Here is a 9,223-nt window from a genome sequence, read left to right on the forward strand (position 1 = left end):
TCAGGTACTCGGTGGCGAAGTCCCTGCGAGGGACGGCGTCACGGGGGTCACACGCCGGCCCTGAGACCCTCGGCAGGGATCCCCCTTGTCCCCCCGGTGCCAAAATCCCGGGGCACAAACTCACACGACTTTCAGGGAGGGGAGCTCGTCGAAGACACCGGGCGGGAGGCTGGAGAAGATGTTCCCGGACATGTTCCTGCGGGACAGGAGAGAAAGGTGGCATGGAGGGGAGCGGGGACCTGCTGGGAGAGGGGACACGTCCTGCCCCCTCGCTGTGCCCTCACAGTGCCCCTCTCTCAGGGTCCAGGGGGGAGGGTTGGCCAGGATGTCCCTGGGGAGCTACTTACAGCCGGAGGAGGTTGGGGAGCCCCTGGAAGACGCTGGCGCTCAAGCAGCCGATGCGGTTGTTGGAGAGATCCCTGCAAGGTGAGCGGAGGGACCGTCAGAGCTGGGGACACCCCGCTGTCCCTGCTGTCCCCAGGGCCAGCCCCACATGCTCTCAGGGGCTGTGCTGGCACTTACAGCCGCTTCAGCTCGGGGAGGCCGAGGAAGGCGCCTGGCTGGACTGTGCTGATCAGGTTGTTCTTCAGGTCCCTGTGGGGAGACAGACACAGACCTCGGGGTGTGACACGGGGAGCCCTGTCCCCAGGAGACACAACACAGGGGGGCCAAGGGCACCTGATCCACTCCCAGCCCTCCTCTTCTTCCTCAGCCCCCCTAGGCACTGCAAACACCCTACAAGGGCCTCATTAGCAGTTTTCCATCCCATTTCCCTCTCGTTATCTCTCTGAAGGGTGCAGGGAAGGCACGAGGCTCCTCGCTGCTCCCAGGGGGATGCCGGCCCCTCGGCACACTCCGAGTGCACCAAGAAGCATCACATGCCCCTGCACATTGGCATTGGCTGCTGGCATTGGCCTCACATTGCTTCCAGAACAGCCACGTCCTGGTGGGTTATCTCCTGCATCTGGGATAAGAGCACAGCCCTGGACGGGCTCTGTGGCCCTTGGGAAGCTCATTTGGCTGATTAGCCTGATTGCAGGCACCTATCTAATCAGGGGCTGGTCAGGCTGCCAGCAGGGCTGGCAGCACCGGTGGCATCAGCCTCTCCATCCAGCCCCTGGGACCCGAGGCAACTCCTGCCAAGCACCGGCACTGGCTGGGAGAGGAAATGGGATCCATATGGATCTGTGTTTATTTATAGCAGTCTCCAGGGAGCTCAGCGCTGGGTCTCCCACTGCTCTGCCTGAAGCCCTGGGGACACCCCATCAACCACAGCCCTGTTGCAGGGCCAGGAGCCAGTGCCTGGGATGAGGAGTGGTGCAACCCCTTCCAGCAGAGCCAGAGTGCAGGGGGGTGGGAGTCCAGCCAGAGAGACATGAGGGGCCCTGCAGGGAGAGGAAACGCAGCCGGCGTCATCCCGGCCCCACTTGGCTGATGCAATGGCTCTGCACATGCCTGCCATCCCCTGCCTTCCCGAGCAGCAAACGCACGTCCCAGCAGCTCCCGTGGCCAGCAGTGCAGGCAGGTGTGCAGGCAGGTGTGCACAGGTGAGCACTGGTGCTGAAGGAACAGCTCCACTCACCTGTACCGCCACCACCCACTGCACCAACAACAGGCACACTGCAAACACCCGCCCTGCAAACACCCACCTGCACACACCGAGGGAGACCTGGGCACCCGCCTCAGCCCAGCTCAGACAGGGGCAGATGAAGGGACAGAGTCTATCCCTGTCCCTTCTGTCACCCGCTGAGCCCCTTCGCAGCCCCCCGGGCCATTCCCAAGCGGGGCTGTGCTAATGAGGCCGCTGCCACATACCGGCCCCGCTCAGACTCATTAATCTCATTACGCTGCTACAAATCACCGGAGATGCCAAGCCCGGAGGGGCAGTGGTCCATGGGGGCACTGCTGAGACCCCGGGAATCGGTTCTCCCCATCATGCTGGGACTCTGAAGTGCCCACGATGGGCAGCCAGGGTGAGCAGGGGCCCTGCGAGCCCCAAGATGAGAAGCAAGGGGTCCTGGAGCCCCCACTGTGTCCCCACCACACCAGCTGGACTCTCCACGGGGCACGTCTGTGCCGTGGCCCCAAACTGACCTGATGAAAACAATTACGGCTCCTGTCGAGGGCAATCAGGCACTGCACAGGGAGATGCGGCCGGCCCGGGGTGGGGGAGTGCTGCCCACCCTCCCTGGACCCCTCTGACCCCGTGGTGAGCAGCAGGTGACCTGGGGTGGCTGCTCTCCCCGGGCACAGAGACCTTTGTGGGGATCCTGGACACCCTGGGGGTTGCAGAGCCAGAGTCCTCCCCAGGAGCGGCCTCACTGCTCCTCAGCGTTAATGAGAGCTCGGTGCCAGGGGCAGGAACTGACCCCAGGCCTGGACCCACACTGGAGAGGACTTGGCCTTGTGGGATGGTGCCCCCAAGGTGACTGCTTCCCGCTCACCCCAAAAGCAGCCCCGTGGGGATTTCCACGGGAGCCCGCGGGGCGCCGGAATGCGCGAGACCTTGGCGGGGAACAAAACGCCCTCAGTGCCGGTCCCCGCGCCTGCATACCTACAGATCAAACCCATATGGGGGCCATAAATCTCCCCTCCTCGCAGCTCCCTCCATAGAGATGCCTTTCATGGAGAGATAAGAAAGTTGACTTTGTTCGGGGGGACAATGTCGCTTTTCATACCGGCCCTCACGGAGCGCGGCCCCCCCGGTGCCTCCTGCCCCACCACAGCTCCCGGGGTCCCTGGGATGCCCGTGGGTGCTGGCGGCAAATTCCGTGCCCCGGGGTGCCAGTCCCGCTGCAGCTCCCAGGAATGACACCAGGAGTGGGATGTGGGTGGTGATGCCGGCACCCACTCCATTCTCATCCCATGGAAGCCCTGCCTGCACCCCACTGCCCCCCACCCTCCTGCCCGCCGGGCACTCACAGCTTCTCCAGAGCCCGCAGCCCAAAGAAAGAGCCGTTCTCCAGCACCGTGATCTTGTTGTTGCTCAGCAGCCTGTGGGAAGAGCAAAGGGAGAGAGGCAGCCTCGTTACCTGACCTGCCGTGGACCCCCAGCCATGCCCTGGTGACGTGGGGGCTGGAGGGGAGTGGGAACAGCCAGACCCCCCTGTGAGAAGCCACAGCCCCAGCTGTGCCCCTGGAACGAGGTGAACTCTCAGGGACAGGCTTGAACAGCCAGGTGGGACCATGGGATGCTCTGTATGGTCCTCATGCCATGGAACACCCTGTGGTCCCCGTGCCAGCTCTTGGGGCATCACCTGGGAGCTGCACGGGTGGGCGATGACCCCCCACCCCAGCACCCAGGACACCCCGAGGACCTGCAGCCAGGAGGGGACCCCCCAGCTCCTGCTGGTCACAGCACTGTGGCCACCCTGGGAGCCTCCCAGCCCGGAGATTCTATTCCAAAATAAACAGCTTTGCTGGCCGAAGGGGCCCTTGTGGGGAGACGGGAGCGGACGGAGGGCACCAACACCCGACGATTAAGCCAGGACCTCATTAAAGCTGCAATTAGCAGAGCCAGACGCGGCTCTCGGGGACCGGCGGTGCCTCCCGGGCGGCCGCTGTGGGCAGGCGACGCAGCTGCCGGCAAAAATGTGGACCACCGGCAAGTAGCCGGGGCGGCGCGGCCGGTGGCCTAGGAAGGGCATCCGGGGAGCACCATCGGCCGGGGGGGAGGTCGCGGGAAAAAAGGGCTCATTGAGGGCCGGCGGGGCTGTTTACACACGGCAGGGCCCCGGGCGGCCGGCTGAATGGGGGCTGGTGTGCTTGTCAGCCCGTCCGCCGGCCGCGCGGCCGCGCTCGGCCACGGGCAGGAACCAGACCCGGCTTCGGGAGGGGCTGCCACCCCCGGGCTGGCTGGGAGGGAAGGGCCGGGGTCCCGCAAGCGCGGCCCGCCAGCATCCTTGCGCTAATGAGGAGCCTGCCACCGGGCACCGGCCGTCCGCTGGACCCTCAGCCCCGGCCGGCGGGAGCGGAAGCGTCCGGCAGCCCCGACGGCCGCAAATTGCTTCCACACACGGGGGCCGGATGCTCCTGGCGCGGGGTGCGTGTCTGACCCTTCCTCCCTGCCGGCGACACCTCTTATGCCGGCTCGGCTCAGCCCGCAGCACGAGCGAGGTGCCGGCTTCAGCCCAGGACCCTTCCCAGAACAGGGGGCAAAGGCAAAAACGGGATTGTTTCCAGAGCCGCACATCCAGTAAAGCCCAGCTCTGGCCACAGCAGCCCTCGTGTGCCCAATTCCCCGTCACGGTGTCGGCGGGGGCTGTTGCTCAAGGCTCCAGTGGCTCCAGGAGGTTTTCATTCCAGCAGCAGGAGATTTCACAAACCATGGCCATGCCCCAGTGGGGTGGGCAGAGCCGGGAGGGCTGGAGCACCAGGGAGCTGCACCCTGCTGGGAATGCAGCCCAGCTGGGAATGCAGCCCCACTGGGAATGCAGCCCCAGGTCGAGCCCCGGGGACACTCTCTCTGTTCTTGGACCCCTGGGACCATCCACTCCTCTGCCATTCCACATCTCCCGCCTTAAAAGGTAACGCTCCCGTGATCCAACGGGATCAGCCGCCCCCGGGGGCCACCTCGGCAAAGCCACCCCTGGAGTCCCTCCAGAACTGGCATGGTGTGGGACAGACACCCTGAGCTCCAAAAGAGAAGAGATCCTTGCCCAAAACGAGGGGTTGACGCAAAAAGCTGCATCGACAGCAACAGTTTGCCCAAAATTTTTCTTTCCTGGTAAAATTCTTCCCGGGTAGGGATCCTGGCTCCTCTCTTCCCTGTCCCACAGAAGCCAGCCGGTTCACGCTCCCCTGTCACAGCCCACATCCTCCAACACGGGTTTGTTTTGTTTTCTCTAGTTTCATGGATATTATGTTCCCAGTTGTTTTCGGTTCATTTTTTTTTGTGTGTGTGTGTTTTGTTTTATTTTTTTCCCAGGAAGTTCTCATCAGGCTCCACGGGACTTTCTGCTCTCGCGTGTCCGCAGGCAGCCGAGCCCTGTGCAGGCCCTCACCACCGTCCCCTGACAGGAGATTACCTGAGAACCCCCAAAATACTACGGGATCAGTGTGTCTGCCGGGCCACCCTGACCCAACACACAGGGGTCACAGGCCAGCAGCCCCCGAGCCTCACTGGGGACCCCACACAGGGACCCAGCCCTTGGCACGCAGGGATGAAACCAGACCCCCAGCTGGATTTTAAACCACAAGAGCTGCCCCGGGGAGGAGGGATCACCTGGGGGGGAGAGGGGATGGGACCCCTCAGCTCAGCAAGAGGGACGCCCAGCCCGGGCTCGGAGCGATGTGCTGGGTGGGAAGGGCTGGGGACCCCCCCATCCCTCAGTGCCCGACCACCCCACGCCTCCCACTCCGAAAACGGCGCTCATGCCTGCCCCAGGTGCCCCTGAGACCTCCGGCGCGGGCAGCGTGGCGGGTGGGGGCCCCGTCAGGGACAGGTCCCCGCCACGGGGACAGATAATTGCTAATGAAGCGGCGCTCGGAAAAGTCCCTCCGTGAAAGAATGCAAGGATTAAGGAACCAGAGGCTGGAGTCAACGGAAACGATGGGGGAAATGTGTTTTTGGTGGGGACGGCGGGAGAGCCCGAGGAGCAAATCCTGCTCCATCCTGGGGATCTCGGCCCTGAAGGGGAGCTAGTCAATCCACGTGCCAGATCCCCCCTCCGTGGCGGGGCTGTGTGGGGCTTGTGAAGCCTCACGAGGCTGCCGGCAGGGAGAATACAGACCCTTCTTCTTCTCCTCTTTTTTTTTCATCTCAAAAAGAGGAGCCAAAAGCGAAAAAAACAAGATTGTTTTTTCAAGCGTGCTGGAATCCACTTGGATAAATAACAGCTCCAGAAACTGGGCTGCTGAAACAATAAACTTCCTCTGGACCCAACCAAAAAAGGACGCGGGGAGACGGTGGCTCCCCAGCCCGGGCAGGGAAGGCAGCGGCGCGGAGGTTCCTGGGGGGGCCGCGTTGGGGGCGGGGACCCGGCCCGGCTCTGCTCTCCAAGTGCATTAATTCAAAGCATATGCCGGGAGCAGATACGGCGCAGGCTGCGCCCCGAGCACATCTCAAAAAGAGGAGCCAAAAGCGAAAAAAACAAGATTGTTTTTTCAAGCGTGCTGGAATCCACTTGGATAAATAACAGCTCCAGAAACTGGGCTGCTGAAACAATAAACTTCCTCTGGACCCAACCAAAAAAGGACGCGGGGAGACGGTGGCTCCCCAGCCCGGGCAGGGAAGGCAGCGGCGCGGAGGTTCCTGGGGGGGCCGCGTTGGGGGCGGGGACCCGGCCCGGCTCTGCTCTCCAAGTGCATTAATTCAAAGCATATGCCGGGAGCAGATACGGCGCAGGCTGCGCCCCGAGCACGGCTCGCTGCTCTGCAGAGGGATTTGGGGAAGAGAAAAGAGGGGCCCCGGGGCTGGTGAGAGGTGCCGAGGGCTCTGGCAGCAGGGAGGGCTTTGGGGGAGGCAGCATCCATGGGGAGGACAGGCAGCAACCCAGAGAGACCCTGCAGCATCCCAGGGGGGAACCCATGTCCCAGGGTGGACCCCACAGCATCCCAGAGGGACCCCACAGTTTCCAAGGGGACCCCACAACATCCCAAGAGGGGCCCCACAGCTCCAGGGAGGGACCTTGCATCCCAGGGGAGACCTTGCAGGATCCCAGAGGGGACCCCACAGCTCCCAGCCCAGTGGGACTGGAGACCCCCCAGACCTGGCTGGGACCCCCGTCCCCACCTTGTTTGGGTGCTCAGGGGCTGTTCCCCGCCCCGCCCATGCCCGGGCGTTGCCTCCAGCCTCACGTCACACCGGGCTATTTCGGATGGTGAAAATTATTGTTCCAAGCCTCAGCTTTTGTTAGCACAGGAAAAATAAGTCCCGGAGAGAGGGTGAAGCCTCCAGAGCCGGCGTGGGCTGGGATGCTCCGACGCACAGGGCAGCACCACGACCCTTAGACCCTGGAAAACCCAAACCTGATGGAGCTGCAGCCCAATAAACAACAAATAAAAAGCTGAGGAAGGTTTCAGAAAGCAACCATCTGCAGGGCCCAGGATAGAGCGGCCTTGGAGCGGGGAGTTCAAGTAGAACTGGAAATTGGTCATAAGTCAAAGCCCTCTATTCCCTGCAGACAATCTGTAATTTCAGTGCAATCAAGCTGTGCACATAAATGAGGCCTGTGCTGGGATTCCACATCTGGAAGAGGTTTGGGCTCCCGCCCGTGTGACAGCGGGGCTGGCCACGGCTCTCCAGCTCTCGTTGGGGATATGGCGCTTTTTCCACCGGCCGATTAGCACAGGGGTCAGCTGGGGGGGATTAAAGCCTTGTTAATCCACGTCTGCAGTGCCCTGGCACCCCACAGCCACACTGGAGGGGCGGCCCTGAGAGGTCCCAAATCCCCCAGCCCCAAGAGGAGCAGGATGTGGGGCTGGGGGATTGCCCCAGGCTGCATCAGTGCCAGCCCTGCCAAAACAGCCGGGTGAGCTCCACAGGGCCACGTCAGAACAGGGTGACACCGAGGCTGGTGCTCCTCCTTCCTCCCTGCAGGGAGCTGGGGGCAGGAATGAAACTCTGGGTATAAACCAGGGCGGGTGTCAGAGAGCACACACTGTGTGTGTAACGTCTGCTGGGGCTGCAGGGGGGTTCGTGAGCATCACCCCACTCACCAGACCCCACATGTGTCCCCATGCTGGCTCCTGGTGATCCCTGCAAGGAGCCAAAGGAAGAGGAAGGAGACACAGTTCTGCTTGGAAGATGTTCCCAATCGGACACCAACATGTGTCTGGGGCACTGGGACTGAGGCCGAGCCCAGTGGTGTCTGCAGGTCCCGTGGGTGCACTTTGTCCCCTCATCCTTTGTCCCCTGTCCCTGCTGCGATGCCAGCGAGCGTTTCTCAGGCACAGGGGGGGTAAATGCGCAGCAGCTGCCGAGGAGGCAGAACAAGATTCCTCAGCACAGGCCTAATAATTAAAGATAAATAAAGAAGTAAAGCGAGAGTGTGGGAAAAAGCCGAAGGAGGGACCCACAGGGCGACAGACCTCCTCCAGCCACCCGACCTCCTCTGGCCGTCCGCCTGTCCCCGGCCACTGCCCAGACGGACGGAGCCGTGGCCGGGCCAGATCCCTCCTGCGCTGGTAGCTGCTGGGAAGAGCCTCCCCCCTGCACTCAGGCACTCCTGCCTCCAGGCTGGACTGGATGAGGACTGGAACACGGCTCTGCTTTGAAGCATTACTGCCCCAAACACACCCCACGCTTCCTGCCGCTGGGCCAACAGCGATGCTGAGCACCCCGGGGGATGGAGAGGGCCTGAGCCCCCCAGGGCACAGCTGGGACCCAGCACCCCAGGGCACATGTAGGAGCCCTGCCCAGCCCTGGCTCACCCGCAGGAGTCGAGATTTGGCTGTCCCCAGCAGGGTGTCCCCAAGGCACGTGCAGCCCTTGCCACGTGCCCGGGCCCCTCCACTCCCTGCCCGCACCCCAGTGGCTCCAGGAGACGCTCCCAAAGTCGGAGCCTCTGGTTTTGATTGTTCCATCTGGAAAGGGTTTGGAATAAATCATGTTTACTGCGCGAGAGCAGAGCCAGGGTCACCGCATATTTGTAGGTTTCTGCCTACGCCTGTAGGTTTCATGTCACGTTTTAGTGGGATCGTGTAATGCCCTAAATGCTTCTGCACCGTCATCCCGGCCCCTCTGAGGGAGCCAGCCCAGCCCAGGCGGCACAAACCCTCTGCCCTGCTGGGAACAGCTGGAGAGGGCACTGGAGCAACCATGGACGGGTTGCCTTTCCCAAATACAAACCGACAAGGGACTAAATATCCCCACGGGTGTTTGCAAGGGGCTGAGGCACAAGGAAGGGCTGTAGGAGCAAAGCCACGAAGAGCAAAGCTCAGGATGTGATGGAGAGCCCAGCTGTCACCTGCCCACAGCCACCCAGCGTCCCCCACCAAGGGGTGCCGGGGACACCCATCAGTGCTGTTACTCCACTACGACTTCATGCTTTTGATGGGACTCTCACACTGAGCCCCTGCTCGTGGCCCCACCCTGCAGCACCGGTGTGTTCCACAGCCACATTCCACACGGGGACGGTGGTGCCAGCGGGGTCCCTTCGCTGCCACCATCACCCTGAAGCAAGGAACCCGGGCAGTGATTGGCACCCAGGGAACCAGAGCAACAGCAACGCGACCCAGCGGGTTCCAGCACGTGGGGATGGACGGCACCAGGAGCTCGGCA

At 62.7% G+C, this 9,223-nt stretch overlaps 1 protein-coding gene across 1 annotated transcript in view; it reads right to left on the reverse strand.

Annotated features, from left to right (window-relative positions):
- ADGRA2 (adhesion G protein-coupled receptor A2) overlaps positions 1-3,647 on the reverse strand; it is a 10,719-nt gene extending 7,072 nt beyond the window's left edge. The window contains 6 exon segments of the mRNA XM_029964989.1: positions 2-23; positions 125-196; positions 348-419; positions 523-594; positions 2,923-2,994; positions 3,547-3,647. Of these exon segments, the coding sequence (XP_029820849.1) occupies positions 2-23; positions 125-196; positions 348-419; positions 523-594; positions 2,923-2,994; positions 3,547-3,647 (411 nt within the window).
- Positions 3,648-9,223: the final 5,576 nt, after the last annotated feature.

Source organism: Manacus vitellinus, unplaced genomic scaffold (assembly GCF_001715985.3).
Source record: "Manacus vitellinus isolate BGI_N305 unplaced genomic scaffold, ASM171598v3 scaffold_87_pilon, whole genome shotgun sequence".
In the NCBI taxonomy this organism is placed as follows: Eukaryota; Metazoa; Chordata; class Aves; order Passeriformes; family Pipridae; genus Manacus; species Manacus vitellinus.